The sequence below is a fragment of the Lolium rigidum genome, chromosome 7 (genome assembly GCF_022539505.1).
Source record: "Lolium rigidum isolate FL_2022 chromosome 7, APGP_CSIRO_Lrig_0.1, whole genome shotgun sequence".
In the NCBI taxonomy this organism is placed as follows: Eukaryota; Viridiplantae; Streptophyta; class Magnoliopsida; order Poales; family Poaceae; genus Lolium; species Lolium rigidum.
The window spans coordinates 326,398,668-326,423,946 of record NC_061514.1 but is presented as its reverse complement, the minus strand read 5'-3'; the positions used below and the strand labels follow the sequence as shown (position 1 = coordinate 326,423,946).

At 45.1% G+C, this 25,279-nt stretch overlaps 2 protein-coding genes across 2 annotated transcripts; one reads left to right on the top strand and one right to left on the bottom strand.

Moving 5' to 3' along the window:
• The first annotated feature begins 4,539 nt into the window (after positions 1–4,539).
• On the top strand, positions 4,540–6,361 carry LOC124673360. The gene is made up of 2 exons (XM_047209454.1): positions 4,540–4,773; positions 4,946–6,361. Exons 1-2 carry the CDS (start codon positions 4,540–4,542, stop codon positions 6,359–6,361), a joined length of 1,650 nt encoding a protein of 549 aa, XP_047065410.1.
• A 3,854-nt stretch (positions 6,362–10,215) lies between these two features.
• On the bottom strand, positions 10,216–24,876 carry LOC124674572 (vacuolar protein-sorting-associated protein 33 homolog). Its single transcript, XM_047210616.1, has 23 exons — positions 24,818–24,876; positions 24,656–24,724; positions 24,528–24,567; positions 24,362–24,442; positions 23,991–24,185; positions 22,482–22,592; positions 22,345–22,410; positions 21,963–22,070; positions 21,838–21,882; positions 21,602–21,658; positions 20,244–20,338; positions 18,645–18,696; positions 18,441–18,500; positions 17,851–17,913; positions 17,675–17,781; positions 14,940–15,062; positions 14,132–14,213; positions 13,919–13,989; positions 12,797–12,877; positions 12,131–12,188; positions 11,978–12,045; positions 11,243–11,330; positions 10,216–10,783 (listed from the first exon to the last, which is right to left on the bottom strand). The coding sequence occupies exons 2-23, from the start codon at positions 24,706–24,708 to the stop codon at positions 10,682–10,684; spliced, it is 1,806 nt and encodes a 601-aa protein (XP_047066572.1). The 5' UTR covers positions 24,709–24,724; positions 24,818–24,876; the 3' UTR covers positions 10,216–10,681.
• Between the last annotated feature and the right edge of the window lie 403 nt (positions 24,877–25,279).

Sequence of the window (25,279 nt, the reverse complement as noted above, 5' to 3'; positions counted from 1 at the left end):
TAGATAACTATGAAGAAAATATCATTAAATTAAAGTTAGAAAACAAAGTAAATTTGGACGAGCAAATGCCAGAACTGCTCGGCAAGTTTCAGTTATTTTGGAACATAGAAAATAGTTATCTAAGAGCATCTCCAGTCGCGTCCCCCAAAGCGTCCCCCAAACCGCGCCGGATTGAGCGTTTGGGGGACGTGTTTTGTTCGTGCCGCCTTTGGGGGACGTCGCTCCCCAGCCGCGTCCCCCAAACGCCGCCCCAAATGAATTTTGGTGCACGAAAATAAAGGTTTTCATTCAATTTTGATTATATATTACAAAGTTTGAATGAAAACGGCTAGATTTCATCTAAACCTACACTACTGACCGCCCGGCGGCGCGTTCGACGGCCCCGCCCCGTCGTCGCCTCCCCTACGCCGCAGCTCCTCCTGCGCGCGCCTCCTCTCCTTGCGTTCGGCGGTGGCCAGACGGTGCCGCTCCCGCCGCGCGTCCTCCGCCGTCCCCTGCTGCGCCGCCTGGAGGGAGAGCTCGACGGCGCGACGAATCTGCGCCTCTTCGCGGGCAGGGCGTCATCCTGGAGCTTCTTCTCCGACTCGAAGGACTCGACGAGCGCGCGTTGCTGATCAGCCGTCTCGTCCGGGTGCGGCCCGTCGTCGTCGGACCACTCGAACTCGTCGTCGTCGTCGTCCTCCACCTCGGTCTCCTCCGCCTCGGCCTCCTCCTCCTCCATTGGCGCATCGTCCTCCACATCTGTTGGCGCCTCCATCATCGCCGCCGCCAACTGGTCCGCCCGCCTCCCCCAGATCGCCGCCAGCGCCGCCTCCTGCTGCCGACGCTCCTCCGCCGCCAGCTGCCGCTGGTGCTCGATCGACTCCCGCCGCCGGCGCTCGATCGACTCCCGCCGATCTCGGTACAGCGCATCCCGCTCAGCGAGCTGGCGCTGGCGCTCGTCAGCCCACCGCTGCTCCATCTCCGCCCGGTACCGGCACCGTCGCGCCTCCTGTCTCGTCGAGGCGTCAGACGCCGCAACGGTGGCGTCCTGCTGCTCCTGCCACGCTGCTGCCGCCGCGGTCTCGCCAAAAGCGGGGCCATGGGCGCAGAACGTCGCCAGATCTGCCGCCTGCGCCGCCTCCCGCTGCTGGCGGGCCTGCTGCTGCATTGCCTCCCGCCGCTGCTGACGGTGTGCACGCCATCGCTCTTCCCGGGCCGCTGCTGAGGGGTCGGTGTCGACCTGCGTTTCCGGGACTGCAAGTGGAGGAGACGGCGGTGGAGGGAAGTGGCCAGCGCCGGGGCGGTTCGCCATTGCTACTGGTGGTGGAGGAGACGGCGGTGGAGCGACGAGGGCTGTGTTTGTTGCCGGCGGGGTGTGGTGGCTACCATTGAGCCGGGAGACCTTTTATAGACGCCGGCGTCGGGAAGAAAGCGCGGGAACAGGCGAGAAGAGGCGGGAAGATCGCGCGGAAACGGGCGGTGGCGTGCGAACGCCGGCGACGCGTGGAGGCTGCGCAGCACCGACGAGACGTCTCGCCTGCCCCTCCGTCGCCATTAAGTCAAAGATGCCGCCGTGTGTCACTGCGCGCGAATAACTTCCGTCGCGAGGTAGGCGACGGTTAGGTTAAAATTAGCCGTGCCGGCCGACGGGTCGGCCCCGCCACTCCCCGCCTCGCTTTTCGTTGTGTCCGGCATGCCCGGTGCGTCCCCTGTGGGACGGGGACGGGCTCGGGGCGCCGGACACCGTATGGGGCGCGCCGGACAAAAATAGGCTTTGGGGGACGCGGCTGGAACGGTTTTTTTGTCCGACGCGTCCCAAATCCCTTTGCGGGACGCTTTGAGGGACGCGGCTGGAGATGCTCTAAGCTTGCAACAAGTACCAACTATAGTAGTACTTTATTTGGAGTACACTAAATTACCTTTGCGAAAGTCCCTAGTAGCATGGCTTGGCCTATGATAGATGCCTTAATTATGAAGTCACATAGCACTAAAGTTAGTTTTAGTCAACTTCATTTGCCCCCAACTTAAGCTGCGTACATACTCATGTACGTACATCTAAAGTAAATTTTGGTCAACAAACTTCCTTTGCCACCAACATAAGATACGTATATTTGCTTGAACAATTCATTAATTAACCGCGCGTACTTATGTATGTGCCTTGACTTTCTCGAATCCCTCAATCAACTCATGCCAGTAATAAGAATGTAATATACTCCCTCCGTCTCAAAATAACTTGCTTAAGAGCATCTCCAGCCGCGTCCCCCAAACCGTCCCCCAAACCGCGCCGGATCGAGCGTTTGGGGGACGTGTTTCGTTTGTGCCGCGTTTGGGGGACGTCGCTCCCCAGCCGCGTCCCCCAAACGCCGCCCCCAAACATTTAAAATAATTTTTCTGGCATTTTTATTTCAATTTCCACAAACTAATACATAATTTGGAACGTGGTTTACACGAAAACACAGTTTGGAACATGGTTTTCCACAAACTAATACATAGTTTGAACCATGGTGGACACAAATATAAAATATTGCAAAGAAACTAAACCTAACTAGGCCGTGCATCGAAGGTTTCGTGTGTTCGCTGCTAAGAAAGAACACTCGAGGGCACACCCAATCACCTAAACTGGAAAATCCAGCGGGAGGATGGTGCCCTTGTTGGTTCTACCGATGAGGCGAACAGGCAGAAACCTCCGTGCACGTATTCGCTGCGAAGAAACAACACTCATTCAGTCGTCCTCCTCGTCGGTGCTGTCGTCGTCCCTCGTCGACGTGGTAGTCCCGGAGGCAGCGCCTCTCGTCGAAGACCTTGACTTTCATGTCCCTGTTGCCCAAGTAGGAGAACACGAGGATGAAGCCGGCTTGGAGGCTGTGGTGGCGCGCGAACTTCTCCCAGCCGATGTTGAGGTACATCTTGCCGCGCGCGTCGTAGATCGCCTTGACGATCCACCGGCAGTAGCCGCACGAATGCTCCCGCAGATGCATCGTGCGCGGGCGTACGCCGCCGACGTACTCGGCGAAGGAGTCCGGCAGCCTCTGGATGCCGCGCGGGTCGCCCTTGAGGACATGGACGAACTCGAACAGGACGTCCGGCTCCACGTCCATCTCCGACGATGATGAAGGCGGCGGCGTGGAAGGCGACGGCGAGCGTTCAGCTACGCCGCGGCCACGACCACGACCACGACCACGGCTGCGGCCGCGAGGTCCGCCTCTACCAGACATAGCGTCGAGTCTTGTTGAGAGATGGTGGCGGCTAGGGTTTGGGAGAGAGGCGCTAGGGTTTGTGTGTGAGAGGGACGATGAGAGGCGCCCCTTTTTATAGGCCGGAGGGAGGCGGAGGAGCGGTGGCGCTCATTAACGCCGGCACGCAGAGCTAGGCGCGACGGGACGCGTCGCTGCGCCCTCTGCGGGAACTGCACCGTCGCTGCGCGCCAATAACTTCCGTCGCGAGGTAGGCGACTGTTAGGCGGCCCCGCCACTCCCCGCCTCGCTTTTCGCTGTGTCCGGCGTCCCCGGTGCGTCCCCTGTGGGACGGGGACGGGCTCGGGGCGCCGGACACCGAATGGGGGCGCGCCGGACAAAAAAGGGCTTTGGGGGACGCGGCTGGAACGCTTTTTTTGTCCGGCGCGCCCCAAATCCCTTTGGGGGACGGTTTGGGGGACGCGACTGGAGATGCTCTAATATTTTTATAAATACAAAAATAACTATAAGTAATATGTGTCTATGTATTTATGTATCTACATAAATTTGAGCAAGTTATTTTAGAACTGATGAAGTATGATATGTTGCCACCTATCATATTGTACGGTTTCATTGATGCCCAATATGCGGTCAATTCTTCAGTAATGGCATGTACAATGCAAGAGAAAGCGAGCCTTATTTTAGCAGTTCAAATAATTCAGAGAATGCGTTAAATATAAGTGGTTCAATGCATTATTTTTTATTGTCATCTGTAGCGATTAATGAGAATTAATTAATTTTAGCTGAAAATTAAGTTGATGAAAGAAAACATGTGCTACATGGAGAAAATAGTCTTCTCTTATATATATTCTACGGTTTTGCTATGTCTCAGTCAACTGAGATTTTCTTAAGTCTAAGTCACCTACAAAAATTGCTTTGAGTTGCACTTTTCTGTTAAAAAGGTGCAATTGCACTTTTCTGTCAAAAATGTGCAACTGGACCAAGTTGCACTTTTCTTTGAACTGCAGTTGCACTTTTCTGAGGTGACTGAGACTTAAGAAAATCTCAGTCAACTGAGACATAGGCACACCCTATTTTCTAAGGGACCGTTCCTTAGTAGCTAATGGAAGACAACCTTCTAGTAGTATTTATTTATTCTCTTTCATCTAACTAAGGAAAAATCCAACATAACAATTATAAAGGAAAATGGTCGTCACCCTTTTTATACATGCCCTCGATAACCTTATCAGCCGGAGAAAGTCAACGTGGCAACATGTCCCCCAACCCAATATATACATACACACTTATACAAAAGCAGATCGATCACCTTCACTGCATTTTCCTCCTCACACTTGGTTTACTAGCCAGTCAAGAATATAGCTGGATGAAGCGTTCCAATCCAGCAGACGACGAGGAAGAGATGGCGGAGATGGTGCAGCCGCCTCCTCCAGCAGGGGACGAGATCGTCGACGATCCGGCCGAGCGGTCGTCGTCGTCACATCCGGGAAAGCCAGTTTGCTGGAAGGCAACCACGAGCGGCGGTGTCGGAGTGGTCGTCGGCACCCTTTTGCTCCTTGTTTTGCTCGTCCGAACCGAATGGAACCAGCTCGACATTGATGTAAGTATGCTGCACGCACCGACCTGTTCTAATTATAACCGTTAATTATATCAACAATAGGAATAACCTCGATCGTAACTTTCTGCATACTACTGTAGTGAAAATTTAATAGTCTGAGAACTAGCAAATCCTAAAATTTAATACGTGCCTTAACTCGTCACAAATTCAACAGTACTACTCGTCTCTCCTGGGAACCGGCGGCGGCAGGGTCAGTCGGCATGGACGCGCTCCTTCGCGCACCCGCTCCTCCACTGCGCCCCTTATACCCATACCATTCAGCTGTGGTAACAATGAGACTGCAGGCCCGGATCTGTGCCGCCGCAGCGCACCATCAGCTCCAGCACCGTCACCGTCGTCACCATCCTCGTCACAGCCCCCGCCGTTGTGCCCAGACTACTTTCGGCACATCCACACGGACCTCGAACCGTGGCGCAAAACAGGGATAGAGCTGCAACTGGTGCTGCGCTCCCGGCGCTGGGCGATGTTCCGACTGGTGGTGGTGTCCGGGCGCGCCTACGTACATAAGTACCGCCGCCCGTCGTACCAGACTCGAGACATCTTCACGGAGTGGGGCATCCTGCAGCTGCTCGCGCGCTACCCTGGCCGCGTCCCAGATGTCGATATGATGTTCGCCACTGGCGACGTGATCGAGGTGCGCGCCGCCAACTACCAGAACAATCCCGCCTCCGCGCCGCCGCTGTTCCGCTACTGCAAGGACGTGACGCAGGAGGTGGCCATCCTCTGGCCGGACTGGTCCTTCTGGGGCTGGCCGGAGATCAATGTCCGTCCATGGGCGCCGCTCATGGAGGGCTTCGTCCGGGAGAACGAGCGCCTGCCGTGGGCGGACAGGGAGCCCTACGCGTTCTGGAAGGGCAACACCGTGGGGCTTCCGGTGCGCCAAGACCTGTACAAGTGCAACAACGACTCGGCCACCGGGAAGGAGTGGAACGCGCGGCTGTTCAAGCATCACTGGAGCAGTGTGAAGGACGTTACCGAGAAGGAGAAGAAGGAGACGAGCATCCTGGACCAGTGCCGGTACAGGTACAAGATCTACGTGGCAGGGAGGGCCTGGTCGGTGAGCGAGAAGTACATCCTCGCGTGCGACTCGCCCATGCTGACACTCCAGACCAACTACCAGGACTTCTTCTCACGGGGGCTCGTCGCAGGCAAGCACTACTGGCCCATCGACAATGCCAGAAAGTGCCCTGCCATCAAGTCCGCCGTCGACTGGGGCAACGCCCACCCGGAGGAGGCACAGCGCATGGGACAGGAAGGCAGCGGCTTCGCAAGGACGGAGATGGACATGGACCACGTGTACGAGTACATGTTGCACGTGTTAACGGAGTATGCTGCACTGCTCCGGTATAAGCCCTATGTGCCAAAGGGGGCCGTGGAGATCTGCCCCGAGTCCATGGCGTGTCCTAGGACCGAACGCGAGAGGGAGTTCATGATGGAGTCCAGAGAGAAGTACGTATCTGCCCAAGAGCCGTGCACGCTGCCGCCGCCGTTCACCGAGGATGAGGTTCGGGAGATGAACGTCAGGGAAGAGAACGTGCGAAGCAAATTACACGAAATGGAAGGACACTAGCTAGGTGGCATTTGCGGTACATATTGTTCCACGTGTTTTTTACGTGCACACAATTGTCCGCATTATTTTATTTGAATGCTTGTATTCAGTTACATAAACCTAAGACATTTTGGCAAACTAAAACATTTTACTGCCACAGAGGGAGTAGTTTAGTAACTACTACCTCTGGTATTTAATAATTGACGCACCAAACATTTAAGTACATGCTGTGTATGCCTCCCTCCGCGTCGATTAAATCCGACCAGAGGAACTAATACTAGTAAATTACACAAACACACTTCTACAGAGCTAGAGTAAAAAAAAAACCACTATCCAGGTTTTGTAGCAATCTATTTTTGAGTGCTTGTAGAAAATGGTAGAAACACACTTCTACTGGTTCATCCTCTTACCTTTCGCTTTTCCCTTTTGAAATCTACTTTTTCCCATGTTATACCTTTAGGGTTTTACAACTATGACACTACTCCACGCCGAAATTTGAAGTGTGCCACAATGCTGCCACCGCTGTTGACGAAGGATGAGGTTCCAGAGATGAACGTCAGAGAAGAGGACGTACGAAGCAAATTACACTAAATGAAAGGACACTGGGTGGCATTTGCGGTGTAGTAGACTTCCGACAGATTGTTAAGCGTTCGTTTCTACGTGATATGTCGCACACAATGTTCTCCATTATATGCTTGGAGAAAATGGTAATGTGCTACTCGTAGTATTGTTGGAATTAAGAGTAAATTGCACAAACACATTTTTAGTGGGAAAAAAACACTGGCAACGTGCTGTAGGAATCTAGTAACACGGATTGCCTTACTTTTCTCCATTACCTTTTTGCAATCTACTTTTTCTCGTGTTATGTCTTAGGTTTTATACGACCATAACAGTACTGCACGCCGAAAATTCCAAGTGTGCCAAGATGCGCCTGACATCAGGTACTATTACTTAGTTGCTTAGTTGGAGGAGAGAGATTAGTAGAGAGAAGTAAAATGGGCTCTTAGAGCATCTCCACCGGCGCCCCCGATAGCGGCCCCGATAGCGATTTGGGGGCCGGGAGCGAAAATGGGCTCGCACCGGCGCGCCCCAAATGGCGCCGGTGTTTTTTTGGAGCCCAATAGAAGCACCGTCAACCCCGTGCCGGTCCCTTCGCCAAGGGCGCGAATCGGGCGCGCCGGCGCCTAGTGAGGCTGAAATTTTTGGGCATGGGATCCACCTGTCAGTGACATCAGGGCGCCGCGCGGGATATTTTACCGCCACGACGCTCCCGCCACTACGCCGCGTGGGAAATTCTCCCGCCGCGACACCGCGCAGGAGGTTTCCCGCCTCGCCGGCGGTCTATATTATCCCTCCTCCCCTGCCTCATAGTGCAAAAACCCTAGGAAAATAGCACAATGTTCGATTCGTGGGACGAGGCGGCGCTAGAGGCGGCCGTAGAAGTCGTGGAGGCGGACCCGCAGCTCGCAGAGTACGAGGTGTGGGAGGAGGCGGCGCTAGCGGCGACCGTAGATGCCTACGACGCGGGCGAGCGGCAACGCCAGGAGGCGGAGCAGCGGGAGCGGAGGGACCGCGGGGAGGCGCGGCAGGCGGCGGAGCGGCAGCGACAGGAGGCGGAGCGGCGGCGCCATGAGGAGGAGAACCGGGTGGCGCTCGAGGATGCGGAGCGACTGGAGTTCCTGGAGGCGCGGCGGCGGCGGGAGGAGCTGACCCAGCACCGGTGGGAGGTGCGCCATCAGAGGGGGTGGGAGGAGCTTGCGCTGCGGCGGTTGCAGCGGGAGGAGACGCAGATTCAGGAGGAAGTCTGCGAGCGGCGGCGTTTGGCGGAGCTGCAGCTCCGCCTACAGAGGCAGGAGTTGGATCACCGTCGGCGGCGGGAGGACCTGGAGTGGCAGCTACGTCAGGAGGTCGTGGCCGTGGATAAAGCCGCCTACTTGACGTTCGTGGCAGAGAGAGCAGGGAATCATCGACGGAGAGACTACCGGAGAGACCACCGGAGAGAGTAGCGGGCGATCGTCCACCTCCATAGAGCCAAGTGGCTAGTAGGTAGTAGGCTAGAGGGTGAAACAGATTTCATATGTCATCCGGGAGGAGTGAATAATGTTTTACTCGGATTTGCCCGAAAATATTATTCATTCCTCGATCCTGAGTGACATTAAAATGAAACTTTGAGCATAATATGTAGTTTGTGTAAAAAAAGCCGGTGTGGGAACAACCCCCCAAATAGAGGATGTAGTGCCGCATCCCCAAACGGAGGTGTCGGCGCCCCTGTCGGCGCCTATTTGGGGGCTACCAGTGGAGATGCTCTTAGAGCAATTCCAATAGTGTAGCCAGCTGCTGGTTATAAGCCAAGTGCCATGTCATCTAATATGCCGGCGCTTTTAGGGAACGTTCGTATGGGAGCTTTCTCTCACTAGAATCCCAATATAGCTATTGAGAGGGCTATTGGGAGCGTCCGGTGGAGATGCTCTGAGCTTGCAAGAGATGCTGACGCGCTTATCTTATAGTGGCAGCTCAAGATGAAGATGAAGACATCACAAGCTCACATGATAATATTGCAATGTACAAGACAAAAGCATCAACTACTTTACCAAACGGTAGATAGTGCATAAACTGATCATTCCACATTACCTAATCAAACATCCTCTATCCCTAAATACAAGTACCTACCAGTGCATACAAAATGCCAGCACACAACACAAACACAAAAGCTACATCTTTTCTGTCCCTATGTTTCATCTCGGTCTTGTGCAATCTATCTTCATCCTCAAAATCTCAGCTTTCAGCTCTCCAACTTTATTCTTAACTTCAAATTCTCTTCTGCGGCAACTCTCAAAATATTTGAACTCCTACAACCACACCCTATCATTGCTTCTTGCTTCCTCCTCTTGTTGTCAACTAGACAGCCTTGTAAACCTTCTATGGATTTCTTCATCTTCGGAACATTTTACATAAGTTTAAAGCACAAATGCACCAATTCAGTAAATTATGATACTAAATTATGTAGCATGTGCAGAAACGAGGGAAAGCTCACCTCGTCGGAGACTGTGCTGCCTGAGCCGTCGTCCTAGTAGACCACCGCAGTCTCATCCCACATCTCGTTGTCGGAGGTGTTGTTGAACATGTCATCTAGATCGCAGCTCCTCCCGTCGCCACTCCTCACACTACCACCACTCGTCGCCATACTCCGGCCGCCAGTCCTGACGCTGCCACCACTCGTCGCCCAGCGCATCACTCAGCACGCCGCCACTCGGTATCGAGCTAGGGATTTGGTCAATGGGGCCCGATTTGGGAATTAGGGGTATTCCCTCTCAAGTCTTGGAATTGGGGGTTTCCCTCTCTAGTGGTGTGGCAGGCCGTATGGTGCGTCGCAAAATTGATTCACTCGTGCGTCGCAAAATTGATTCACTCGCTATGTGATGCGTTAATTTACCTACTAAAATATCACTAGTTTCTACCCAGGATCCCAACCTAACCACTCCATTTCTGTCCAAATTGCGGAGTAAATGTGCTTCTAGATGTGGTATTTCTTTAGTTATTTTTTCAGCGAAGCCTTGGCTTGTCGTATCCGTCTGAATTTCATATTTCCGGATGTGAAAAGAGGTATAAATATCTTCATATACCAAACGTTCGCAAGAAGTTTCTGCAAAACTAGCAACACCCAGGCCCATGTCCATTTCCAGCGTGACACTGCAAATGTCTTTCCGTGGTGATTTTGTAAGCTTATGTTGCCAATGGGAATAAATTTTCCCGACCCCTTTCTAGAATCCAAGGTTGAAACAGAATGATTATCGGACCAGGTATATTTTTCTCCAGTCATCTGGACCTCCTTGATGCAACAAGTACTAATAATAAAATGAACATATCACTCCACCTATTCAAACTCATAGCTTTTTTTTTTCTCACGGGAAAATCTCAATAAGCGGTTGGAGATGCACTCACAAACCAAACCAGCGCTACAGTTGTTGCAACCCAGCGTTGTTATTGACACAGAAAAAGGACTAAGCATACCTGACACATCAGTTATATAAAGGGTGAAAACAGAAGAAGAAAAACTGGATCTGTATTTTTGGGAGTATACACAAAAATGAGAACACGGCATCTCCATCTAGCACTAATGCGTTCATTAATTCAGCCGCATTTGTACAGGAGATATAAATATATACACTGTCTGCAGTACCTCACAGAAAAACGAGGCTCATCTGATGGACAGAAGACCGCCGGCCTCAAAGTTTCCACTCTCAGAATAACAGTGCCAGAATTAAAGAAGGAAATGCCTATGGGGCTCAGAGTGTGCGCTGCTTTGTACAATCAAAAAAGGGATATGCACAGAAAATACGATTAAACCATTCCCTCTTTGCTGCTGGCTATAATTGGTCTCAGCAATGTGTTGCCAGTGATAACCTTCGTAGTTGCAACCAGGAAATCATAGCCCATTCCTTCCTGCAGTAGACAAGCGACAGATAATGTAAGAAGAAACCCAGGCATTCGGATAGGATTTTCATGAACTAAGCTACAGTGTGATATTATAATGTCAGGCTGCAGAACCTGATCTAAAGTCAGACTCCCAACAATCACTTAGAAATAAGCACGAAAGAGAAATAGCCATGGAAAATGTGAAAACAATAAGAGAAGGATAAAGTGGATAGTGCTTGCCCCCAAAAAATTATGTATGTTTTTTTTGCAAAGGTAGCTCCAGATTATCAGGTAAGTAAGTTAACAGGACTCCTGTTGTAAGGTGGAGAAACCTTAATTTAAATTATTAAACATAGAGGCAATAAATGGGGCAGAAATCTGTCAATAGTGAACTCTTTCTTTTTAATTTCAAAGAACTTCCATGTACAAAATATTCCACATTTATAACATCTGAAAGAAAATGGAAATGATTTTGCCGATATTTACCTGTGCACTAAGGAATCGAAGTGCAGCAATCTCAGCAGAAGTTACACCACCAATAAATACAACCAGAACCAGGGAGCGATGACCAACCCTAGAACAAACAGGCATTTTTATAACAAATGCAGGTGAAGAAAATACTAAACTGTGTCACAGCTATCAGCAGAAAAGGGGGAAAAAAAAAAGGGTAAATCAGTCATACTGTTCTGGGAAAAACTGACTACATTACAATAACTATTGGCTTCTCATGTGACACTAGTCATAGGTGATGCAATCTCAATCTCAAATGATACTATTACTACTAATCTTCTTTGCCTTATTCCCCTTGGTTTTCTATCTCACTAGTTTTACTCCTGACGTTCTTCCCTGGACTCTACATATTATCTCATCTCTAAGATCTGCTACTTATAATTGCGTTCAATCCTCACAATCACAAGATCTACTAGTTCAAATACTTGAACTAAGCTCATGCATTTGAGGCATCATAAAGCTTGGGGTCAAACCATGTGGAGACACCACAGTTTTGACAGTCTACCTTTCCGCACACGACAAAAATTTGCTGGCCATAAATATAAGATCATGAAATAACATGGGAAATGGGATATTCAAATCAACAAACAACAGCGCCACCATTGTTCGAGCAAGTTTATGAAGCAAACATGATTGGGGTAACCAGATCCTTCTCCATTTCTCTAGCAGTCCTAAAATGTGGCAATAAGAGTTAACATAAAGGAAATTTACCGGTCAGTACTCTGTTGTCCCACAGAACCTGTGAGTAATTCCGATGAAGAACTAATGGACGAAACACCCTATATGAGTAGACTAGATCAATATCTTACGATAAAAACATCCTCCCTGAAAAATTGAACTTTGACATAGAGAAAATGCACTCACTCTTTTCAAATCCAGATGTGGACCTGGCAACAATTTTAACAGTTCTTCAATAGATCGCCTGCACAGTGGTGCACAAGTTAATATCTGGAAAAAAAATCTGAACATATGTGCACCTTCTAACCCTTTAATTAAGGTCATTCAAGAAAACCATTTGTTGAATATAACATCATCGATAAGAAAGTAAAAAACGACTTGTGAGAAGTGGTAGACAGATAAACTTTTTTGTCAAACTATTAGTGAAGAATAATTAACGAGTTTCCTCAAACTACATTCTATATGGAAAGAATAAGAACAATAGTAAGAAAGGAAACTGGAAGTCACTTCCGTATTGCGAGGGATATCATTCAAGAATGACACAAGGGTGCAAGGAAAAAAGGGACACTGTTCTTTCCACCATCCACTGATTTTGTTACCACCATAAGTGCAGAAGAGTTCAAAATTTAACAAAATCATATACAACTAACATCTACATTCTGTAACTCGGTACCAAGCTAGAGAATTGTTTTCACGGTTCTGTGTTCAACGTTTATCTTAGTTTATGGAAAACAATTCTAATGCTAACTACATTCTAACTTCCCTAGGGAAATTAAACATATCTTTCCATGCAAACTACATTCTAATGAACATGAATAAAGCTTTGAAAATAAGCTGATGGGATACACTTACCATCCAGACCTCACTGCCTGCTGAACGAGGCGAATGCTAAGAGGTGCATATCCAGAAAAGATGTATGATATATCATCAGGCCTGAGAATGAAAATAGGAACATGTAAGTCGCAGTTGTTATCATGACCAAGAAAACCCGGGACCACATGTAATCATAGAAACTTGGTAAGAAATGTACGACAATGAGAAGCATGAATGCTCGCAGCAGTGCTACAAATATTATGTATAACATGATGAGGGGAAGAAACAACGTTTTCATCATATGCAAACACACACAAAAAATATCAACGAGTTTCAATGAACTTTCATTGGATTATGAAAATTAGCAATTGCCTTCTTTCATACTACCTCCATTCAAAAATATGTGTCCTAGTATCTTGTATCTAGACCAACCCAGACGATTCGCGCCCAGGCTAGCCTGCTCGCATTAAACATGTGGTGGTGGTTGGTTTGCATGTCAGGGACAGCGGGGCCCACAATAAAATATATATTATTTCTGCCACGTATAAAAGTTGTATTTCTAGGACTCAAAAAAAATTGAAAAAAATATTTGCATGTAGGTAATGGATGTAGGTATGTTGTACGAAGTTTGAAACTTAAATATGTATATTTGTGACCTGTATAAAAAAGAAAAAAAATAACAGGTAAGTTTCAACATGTAACTTAAATGTAACTCGCATTAAATACACAATAGCTCACACTGAATGCATGTAGAGTAACCTCCGCCACACAATTAAAGGGAGCAGGCCAGCCCAGGCTGACTTAGGAGTTTCCCGTCTCTAGACACATTTTAGTTGTACATACATCTGTATCTAGAAAAATTTGAGACATTTATTTTTGGACAGAGGGGAGTACTAATTTACTGAAGTGACTAAAATGAGAAATTATTTTGCATCTCAAAACAACTTAAGACTCCAGGAAACTATTTGGGCATATATCAAAAAGTCAAATTCACTTGAAGATCAATACGAGTACTTTTTTCAAGAAGAGAAATTAACTAGTATGAAAAATGAACAGTCACTAAACTTGCACTTTAGAAAGATTACAATTTTTATTTTGTAAGTAAATAAAACATGAAAATACAAATCAAAGTAAATATGAAGTCTTAGCAGTAATAGTTACTTTTCAGGATCCTTTATATCAACTATAAGCTGCAGAGCTCTGCTAATACCAACCCAATTACTCCTCGATTCCTGCACAAAGTGATATAATATTATGGGAAATTGATGTGAAAAGAACTGCAACAAGTAACAGGATAAAACACCAGTGAGGAGCAGCTGAAGGCTCTGAAACAGAAAAGAAAACCATGTTCATTGAGAAGCTACTTTGACTAACCTGCCTCTTAACTAGGCCGGCTTTTTCCAGATTGTATAGCAAGGACATATGCTCAAAGCCATAACTATGCAGTATTTCCCTCCTAGAAAATAGCAGAAAACAGATAGACAATGAGGATAGAGGTTAGGTGAAAAATCGAGTACATGCTGGGAGTGGCAAAAGAATATTTGATGAAATGCACAACACACTCCTAAAACACATCCAAAAATAAGGAGAATATATTAAAATGATCACTCCTTGCAAGTAAGACTATGATCCTATCAGGACGAGGCGTGTTGGCACCCGGGAGCATACTCCCGGTTTTTTTTTTTTTTTTTGAGCTGCATACTCCCGGTTTTTGAAATGCCTTTTAAACGTAGTTGGAAATGTCAAAAAAAAATTCCGAACAAAAAATTGACGTGTACATCTCGACATCATATGTGCTTCGCATGTCGTTTCCCGGAAAACCGACATTTTGTGTGTCGTGTGCAAAAAAGACTTTTCACAAAACATATCTTTGTCTTTTTTACAAAGGATACAAAAAATATCAGTTTTCCACGAAATTTGGCGTGCACACATAATGTTGACATATACGCACCAAATTTTTGTTTAGATTTTTTTTGACATTTTTAAATATTTTTCCTGTGTAGCAAGAGCATATGCTCCCATGTTCAAATGTGGATTTCCGATCCTATCAGCATTACTTATATAGCTATACATATCTTGCCTGCTGCAAATCTGTAAACTTTAAAATGAATACGGCATTTAACACAAAAGCAACAAAGGAAATCCCAGAAATACAGTGCTTTATGACAAAATATAGAAATACCTCAAGTAGTCAAAATTCTTCTTTGGTAACCCAGCATTTGTAAGGGAAAATAACACTAGAAGGCGAAGAACAGTTTCAATAGGTTCTTGCTTCTGTATTATATCTTCAATGTACTCGAAACACCTGGGGATATGGTTAGCTTAGTTAACATTTCAACACAAACCGGAGGGAACTATTTGACAGCTAGATTCATAATTGTGATATCCTAAAAGATAATAACAAAGACTTAGAATGAATTAGATATTGTAGGGAACTTTTTATATGCCACTATGGCATATTAGATCTGTCATTGGAACATATATTATTAGACATTAAACACTATACTGCTCCATGCCACAGTATGAGAATTGAGAGGTTAAAATAGTAGCCATTGGCATTTTTTTTTCATTTTATCCCCTTCACATGTCAGCAAATCAGAAGATGACAACATACAATCGTCCAAAGGCCAAGAAAGCATGGGAAACCCATGTACAAAATCAACGAAGAACTTCCACCCTTTAGTAGGCAAGGCAATGTTCACGCTTCTGCACAGGCTCCCACCTCCATTTCACACTCCACCACCACGTTGCTGAACTGGTTTACGCCTATGATTCTGTATGCAGCCCAGCCCACCATAGAGAACATCTAAAGCACAGACATGCCACTACCCAGCAGAATAATGAGAAGGATGAATTATTTATATTTAAAAAAAAAAGCATAAGAATTATCCAATATGCCATAGGGATAACTTTATTCTACTCCTACAAACTAGATATACAGAGTACCAACAGTGCCCTATAGATAAAATTTGTGCTACTCCTAAAAGCTAGATATACAAAGTACCAATAGCGCCATGTAACATCAAGAAGCAGCTTCTCAAAGGCAGGGCCCAGACATTATAGTACCAATATGGTCTGGCAGTCAGAAACTTGCGCCACAGTTCCCAGTGTGGGGGACTCAAGAAAGACTGGACAGACTTGCGCAGGGACGTGTACCGAGATGAGGCAAAAGCAAAAATACATGGTCTAGGTGATGTTAGGGAGTGGCACTGGAGGAGTAACTCCTCCCTACCCAGAGAAGCTGTGTTGGCTCAACGGCGCCGTCAACCTCCAAAGCATCAATAATTCCCATATCACGCTGATCCCAAAGGTTCCCAACCCTGAAAATCTGGGTGACTATAGGCCATCTCGCTTCTCAACTCCTGCCTTAAGCTACTCACTAAACTAATCGCCGGCCACCTTCAAAAGGTGATCCTCAAAAGCGGGACAATTCAGGATTATCTCGCTTGGAGTTTTGTATTTCTACACCAATGTCACCAATCCAAAAGAGAGATAATTATTCTCAAACTTGACTATGCTGAACTACAGATCTTCCAATGACAAAGTTCCCCAGGCTTCACTCCTTTGCTATTGATAAATTAGCCTTAGTGAAGAACATCCTCGAGCTGGATGACCCCTTTGATGCTTTTCATCTTCCTTTGTCCACACAAGCTTTTGAGGAGTTTCATGAATTCAATCACCTTATAAACCAAACCAGATCCACCCAGAACGCTAGAATGACATATGGTCATATAATTGGGGCACTTGTTTCTCTGCAAACAAGATATACAAACTGAATTTTGAACACATTCATGCCCCCTTTTTTTCTTCTAGGATCTAGAAATAAAAGTGCACACCGAAGATCAAATCTTTCTTCTGGCTACCTGCTAATAATCGCCTAAACGCTACGGATATGCTCAGAAGGACAAACTTCACACTCAATGATAATGGCCTGTGCCGCCAATGTGATGATGGTTTATTCGAGACCAGGGATCATCTTTTCTGGAATTGTAATTTCAGTAGGCAATGTTGGCATTCCATCAACATCGCACTTGAAGACAATCTTGATCTCCCTTAGATGATTGCGACAGCTAGATCCAACTGCAGGAAGAATGCTCTTATTTTTGACAATGCTACACCTACTGTTAGGGCTTGGTCCTTTTCTTTTAAAAGAGACCTTTTCCTTCTTTCTTACTGGATGATATCCCCCCACCCTCCCCCTGTACAGACTTTCTCTCTATAATACTGTCGGGGCCTTCCCTACAGTTTTCAGCTAAAAAAAATACTGCGCTGCCTATGGCAGTGGCAGCTGCATTGCACTTGTCGAACACACTAAGACAGGCAATGTTACAGTCTGCAGATTGTGTAACTGGTTCATTGCTTCCTTAGCATGGTTTCTTGTTGAATCTGCCAGGCAACCAATGATGCTACACATAGAATGTGTTCTGAGGTGATGAAGCATGGCCAGCTTGCCAAGGACAGGGTACATCCTCATACTGATGGAAAAGAGAGATGCGATTTTCTTAACAGAAAAGCCTTTGTGTACCACTGAACCCTTGTCGATGGCAAGGAATCACCCTTTTTAATCATACAACTTGCTTTTAATCATACAACTTGCTAGAAATCCTCCATGTCAGCCCCCCTGACAAAATTGCATTAAAATCCGATAATGCAGAGATATTTGATCTGGTATCGAGAACTTAGATGGTAGAATACATGTTTAGGTAGCCTAGGGGATTATAAGTGACTAAAGCATAAAAGTTCGGGCCTTCAGGGAGTAAAATGAACTATCCAATAGAAGCAAGCATACAGAAAGTATGCTTTACAGAAATGAGACAACTTAACGAACATTGAATTGAGAGTGAGTAATAAACCATAATAAATGCATGGAGAAGTAATGAAAAGAGAACTAAGGAGAAGTATCTACAACAAACTCACGTTTCATAGTTCTCCACCTCCAATATTATTTGTTCAATCTCTACTCGGGCATGAAATGAGGGTTTTGCCGCAAATGATTGCAAATGTTGTGCCAAATTAACATGCCTCTGAATAATTGAATGTGCCATAGTTAGTGGAAGCGGAGGCAAACAAAAGAATGTATTTAATTAACTCACAGCTATCTCCGGCAGCGAGTGTAACCTCTTCACAAAATCCTTCAGCTCAGAAACCGACTGTGTCTGTTTATGAAAAATATGTAAATAACTTCCATGCAATCAAAAGGGTAATTAACTTCGGGTAACATGAACAATAAAATTATGAAAACTGGGATACACATGCAGCTACTTTAAATGCTAAACAGCAAATTCCCTGGTGAGTGATCCAAAGTATGTAGTTATCAAAAACGAAATAAATTTAATCCTAACAGTTCTGTTCATCACTACTTTACCAAAAAAAATGTAAGATCAAACACCACCAGCATCTGTACATCCAGCAATTCAATTTTGAGATCCAAACATTAAGTCAAGTATACGTCACACATGTCCCCTAAGCTTATACATTTTAGCTCTTTGGAAAAAGAAGTTCTCGCAGCTATATGCACTGTATTCTATCACCATAGTTATATTTATACAAGATTCATGGACAACATGGACGTAACCTACTACTCGATGGGACTAGTTGACATATGTACATCATTTACATGCACTAAAGGATAATAGATCCAAGGAATACATAACATAGTGCAAATCCTAATTCTTACACTTACATTGGTGGATTTTACTTCTGCATAATCTTGCTGAATAGATGTTGCCTTTTGGCGCACAACCTGCAGACATAACAGTTTGTGATGACCAAAACACGCTATATATATTATGGCAGCTTGTATATAGCAAGAAAACAACAACAACATTAGTGCAAAGTTCATTCACATTGAAAAAAATAAAAAAGAGGCAAGGCCGGTGGAGAAAACCTGAACTACAACATGCAAGTTGAGGTCTCGAATCTCCTTGTACAACTTATCACTGAAAGGAGAAGAGCAGCCACATAAATATGCAGCTCTATATCCAACACATACTTCACAGAAAATGCATGCTTATGTACAGAGGAACGTTACACACACATAACTTCGCAATCTAATGAGGTTATCGTAGATATCAATTTTCCTCTGCAGATATGCAAAATCTGGGTCATCGGAGATGCACTAACGAAAACAAAACTAACACTTGTAGGATGGCAATACCAATACACAAATGTATATCAGGAGGATTCTAAATAGCAAAACAGCATTCTTGCCTACTTCTGCTTGCACAAATGTATTCACGCCCCACCAATATAACGGCGTCTTCACAGGAACGAAACATATTACTAGAAATTAGGGGTGAGCATTTTAACCGGTGCCTAGCCCTTTTCATCAGTTCAGACTTTTGGTTGCGTTGGCTAGTGCATGAAGCATTGAAGCTTGACATGGTATCAGAGCCCAGGGTCTCGAGTTCGAGTCCTGGCTTTCGCAATTTATCCTAAAATTGTTGTTCCCCCTCGGAGTCCACGTATAGGCATGTTGAGCCTGCCTCTGACTCTACACGTGTTGACTTGTCTTCCCGGCACACGTGAGGGGGGGGGGGGTTGAAGTGTATAAGTAGATTGCCTAGCCTTTTCCATCAGTTCGGACTTTTGGTTGCATTGGCTAGTGCATGAAGCTTGACACGAACTACCTGACCGAAAGAACCAGAGCCAAATAGACCGAAACCGGAAAACAGAAAGTAAATTCGGTCATGAATTTCAGAAAACCAAAATTAATTCGGCTAATTTGGTTTCTATCCACATGTACCCAAACAGGCCAGATTAACCAAGTTACTAAACGCGTTGAGCTCACAGCCCACTACCCAATTTTATCTATGCATGTCCATATAAGCCTTCGCTAGTGCAGCCACCCAGGCACACTAGGTCTACAGACCACATCTTCTCTAGAATGCTCAAAAAAATGTCTTATCTAGTCGCCCCTTCGTCTTTCTAGACGCACCCAAGACATGACAGCCGCCAGCCTACGATGAAGCTGCTCCATCGCTCGATCCCGATGACGAGAACCGCCGCTGTGGCATCTCCTCCCTCTTTCTCCTACTTCTCACCCACAGGCCACAGCGACCACCTCCACCTTAGATTTCGACTAGCACTCTGTCCGAGCTGACCGACATCGTGCCCGATGACCTACATACCCCAGATATGCGACCGGCAGTCATGCGGCCAGCTAGCTGAACCTGTCTCCCAAGCTGCTCGTATAGATCAACAACTAAGTCTCTCCCAATTTCTTTCTTTGGGTCAGCAGATCTGCTTGGTTCCAGTGAGAATGTTCCCTGTTGGACTTCCTTCTAGCCAGTGTTTCGGTCAGAGACATAATATTAGGAAACCGATCGGTCAGCGTTTTGTAAAAACCAAAAATATTATTAAACCAAGAAACCGACCCGAACGGTTCGGTCTAACCGAACGCCCATCCCTAGTAGAAATGTACTTCTAAAATATGAGTGCAGATTTATTTCTTCTTCCCCAGATAGCATATACTAGAGATAGTTACCTTGAATTGAGTGGAACTTTGACCTTTTTCCCATCTTGTTGGGCCCCCATAATGCTGGAATCAACTTCCACGGTTCCGTTGTGAATTTCCAACATCTGTCGAATAAAACATAACCGCGTTATTCAACTGAACGTACTAGGTACGCACTGGAAATACAGTTTTAGAATGGTCGAAATTCTGTTCATTTTCGTTGCATTGATTTAGGAAATGAGCATCGCAACACTGCCACCCATGCATTGTGGATACACCTGTGCTAGTGAATTATGCTCCAGAATCAAATGAATAAAACAGAAAAAAATGAGACCAACCCAGCCGCAGAGCTAAAATCTTAAGCAACAACACTGCTGCACAGAACATGTGCAAGTATGCAGCTACATATGCATTTCAAGTTTGGCCTAATGTTAACGAGTTCATCATTCACCAGAATAGTAAGTGTCGTAGTTTTAGTTAAAATTTGGACTAAAATTGAACTAAAGCCCCGACACTTATTATGGATCGGAGGGTGAAATACAATTAAATCTAACAAGATCATTGCTATCCTTACAACACATATAACCTAGCAAGGGAAGATAAGAGTATAAATTGGGAAGTATCTACAAGCATTAAAACAACCGAAAGCACGTTGGACACTACTTAACTCCTATATAATATCACAGTTCGTTCAGGCAGCATGCAACATTCTGCACACAGCTCAACTCCAACATGCATCTGTGCAGACCTCTAAAGAATGTGGTGTACCATGTCCATTCCAGAGAAGATGTTTCGGGCATAGACAGTACAATATACAGCTTTAATCACAATATTCCAAAAAAAAAAAAAAACTTTGATATAACACTATCATATTCGTAAGGCTGATCTAAACACTTCAGTGTATATTAGTGGTCAAATTCACAGCAGTTTGAGTGCATGCATTTTAAATGAAATATTGTTTTGAACTGGGGCATTAAACATGACAGCTGAAGGAGCCACCACCATTGATCTGACAAGCAAAGTTTTAGGTGCTGTTTGGTGGCGCCCCTGCATTTCTTGTGTGTCCCTATCTGCGGCTCTATGGTTGCTAAATTTTATTGCATACTGCTGAGCTCTACACTTTTGCACATATAATCTGGTGGAATAGTCACAATAAAGATGGACGCAGCAGTTCTTGTTTTGACCACGGTAACTGATGCGAGAACAAGAACTATGCAGTGTTTCACATCGGCCCCAGATTTAGAGAAAGCAATACTCAAATGCCACGAATGTGCTAGCTTGTAAAATTGTACGATCACATGCTTTCAATGAAGGTTCAACAGAGAAAGCTAAATATTGAACACTTATGACTTCTGAGTAATGTCAGTATCCAGAACTTCAAGGCCTACCTCGTCCAATAGACCTTCATACGTCAACTGAGAACACATTGGTGTCACCATATCCACCTGAATGAGTACAAGAAGATACATTAGCAGGACACATCAGAAGAGAAGTATCACACACTAATATCTAACACCACTATAATTTAATTAACATTTCATCACTTACAACAAACATAAGTGAAAAAATCATATATGCCGAGCAAAGCAAGAAAGGATGACAGAGTATACAACAGCAAGATTACCTCTCTGTCTAGCAAAATGAGAGTGTCTATCTCTGGCATCCCCATCTAAAAGCACCAGAAAAATTTAGGCGATCAGCTGAATTTAGAGATCTGAGTAACAAAATTTTGAAATCAGTTGGCATTACATTATCCATGTTGACAGGATCTTCAAGTTGCATATTGTTCAGCAACTCTGCAGCTTTGGATGATGCTACACCCTTGGCCCTAATATTGGGGATAACTCCAAAGGCAAACTGGAAAAGAAAGAGTAATAAGTCTAAGTGTGTCACTTTAAAAAAATTATGCAAGTAAGTATCCCACTTAAGGGTGTTAGACCTATGCAAGGAAACTTGTGAGATTGCAGATGTAAAGTTGATAAGTAATACATGTAAACTTAAAGCATAATTATAGATAACAACTTAGTATGTTCATAACAATATTTCAGCTTTACACAAATGCATCCTGAATGCATTAACCCTCATTTCAAGTACAAAACTTAACAAATACAGGACAGAAAGACAAGCATACCTCTAGCTTATGAATAGCTTTTGCAACATGCCAGACAGAACTAGTATCTCCTTCAATAAGGCATTCCTGAAAATCATAAATGCTCCATTGAGATCCAATAGAATATCTAAAACATGCCACTGCAATTATATAAGTACCTGCAAGGAATAGTCAAGCTCAAAAGAAAGGACATCCTCATCCAACGGAACAAGATACAAGGGATATTCTCCAATTGTTAACTTTTGATGAACTTTCTCTTCCTCCAAAATCTGTGGGAGCAAAAACAAAAAATGAATATTTTTTAAGATGCCTTATTGAGGGATTTCGTTGATTCATATGTCCTAGCTTACAAAATTCTGAGTGCAATAACTAAGCGTGTGTTTTGACATCGAGGAAGGGAAAGCAAAATTCACCAGAATACGATAACAAAAGATGCCTAACTTATCCAACATAATAAGTCAGCTGAAGTTGACACATAATCTATCACCACACTATTATGAAAATACCTTCAAACAGCACAACTAATTTTGGCAAATAAAAGCATCAGATGGTATAATAATTGCATATGGGCTATGAATGATGTATTTGCTAATTTCTAAACATTTACTCCTCAATGAATATACAACTATCAAATCTACATTGAGTTATAACTTAGGATTGTCCTTGTCGTTCAAAGTTAGATATTTGGTAAGTAGCATTGCAGATATGACATTTCTGGGCATTTCACAAAATATAATTTTAACTTTATCTATCTTATACAAATAATGGTACTTAGCAACTTAGCATCCCTGGACCCTCTTTTGGTTTGTCAAATGAGATATTCTCCTTTATCCATAAGAAATAACGGTGACAACATTCAGGAGAAACTGACAAAAATAGTAGGATCATATCCAGCATTAAGGGTCACTGTAAATGCATAACTCAAGCTTGTTGATTATAATTGTTAAAACCTCACGGCCCCATCTTTAAATAACAGTGAAGTGGCATGCAAGCTGAAATCTTAGAAAAGCTCAATCGAACTGTGACATGGAAATATTCATATGACTAATCAGTAAAAAAAAAGTTCCAACCTACAGTAACAACCATGCATATCATTGGTATGGACAAAACTGCACGTATGCATTAATTACCATGCAGCAGCCTAGCAGAACCCATTCAAGAAGGTACATTAGTTCTTAAACCTACCATAGATATTTGGGAAGCAAAACAAGCAATTATACAAAGATTTATGGTGTTCAGACAGGAAAAAACATTTCAGTCCTGACAAGCATTACCAGCAATGAAAAGAACACATGTACAAGTGATACTTTTGACGCCAGACATATTTTTGAAACAAGGTTTGGTGCCTGACATGTCAACGTTTCAGTTCTCTAACAGCAACCTAATGGGCGAACTAGGGGAATAAACTGAACGACCTATTCCAGATTAACAAAGTTCTGGAACCTAGTCAAACAAAGCTTAAATACATGTGGTATTTACTCTCATATTTTATTGGTGATTGTCTGAGTCATCATTCTTATTACAGTGGGATCTAGAACAATCGAATTGCAGTGAGTCTCATAAACTAGTTTAACATACTGGAAATTCCATGTCCAAATAAAACAATAGAAGTATAGAACACATAGATACGTTATATAAAACTTAAATGTACAGAAACTAAGATATACCTTCTCACAAGCAACTGTACGGCGTGGTACAAAATATAGAAAATATTCCCTCTGTAGCCCTTTGGGTTCGTCGCTCTTAATTTGATTCGCGACAAATTTCATGTAGTTGGGTTGCGAGCGAACAAGATACACCACTTTAGGGCACTCCGTCTGCAGCGGGTCAGCAGAAAGGATCCGCAGCTCTGCGCCATATTCCTGATCAATGTAAGAAAAAAACATGTCTGAGCTAATAAAAGTTGGATTGGAGAAAGTAACTACGCTATGGCTTCATCATGGTGCATCACCAATGTTCAAAGTCATCTATTTAGAAATTAGACAGATACATGAAAGAAATCGACTATTGGCAGCAGATGCACGGCGTATCCCCGAACCTTGAGCACCGAGGTCTGCAGGATCAGCGAGAGGGTACCGGCAAGCTTGGGATCGATGACCAGACACTTCTTCCCCCTAATCTGATACAGAACAAGGAAGTTGAACTCTTGAATGTCGACAGGAGTAGAGTAGATTGCGAAGGGGGTTGCGGGAGGAAAAACGTACACTCTTGACTATGTTGAGCAGGTCCTTCTGTGACTGCTCCCTGCAAGCGAGGGTTGAAACAGATTGAGAATACGGGTCAGAATTTAGAGTGGCGGAGAGGAGGTGAGTGGGATCAGGATAGGAGAGACCTGAGGGCAGTGAGATTGAGCGGCGAGTTATCGAGGTTTGGGATCTGCGCCATTTGCCCCGCTCGACACCTTCTCACGAATGCATAAAAATCTTAGCAGGAAGAAGCATATATATGGGTTAGCACGATGAGTGATTAGATAGCATCGTAGATTGCTTCTTACCTCGGGAGGAGGCGTGGACAGGGGCGGCGCGGCGAGTCCGGCGGGGGAGACGCCGGGGGCGGTCGCGAGGAGGATGGATTCGGGGGCGGCGGGGGCAGGAGGGGGGTTAGAGAGGATTGAGCGTGCGCGGTGCGGGTGGAGAGGATCAGAGGAAGGCTGCCGGCGGCAAGGTTTCGGTTTTAGTTCCGGCGAGAGCCCCGACGTGGTTGGCGACGGGGAAGGGCGTGTGTCCGCGATGTGGTCAGATCCCGTTGTGTTCGGGGCGTTTTTTTTTTCTGATTGGGCTCCTTCACGACATCAGAAATCGGGAATTGCTCGGTAGAGCGTGGCCCATAACTAGACTGTGATATTTTTCGAATCGATGAATGTACTTTCAAAAACCATGAATATTTTTAAAGCTCTGTGATATTTTTCGAATCTATGAATGTATTTTCTGAAACCTCGTTAACATTTTTTGAATCG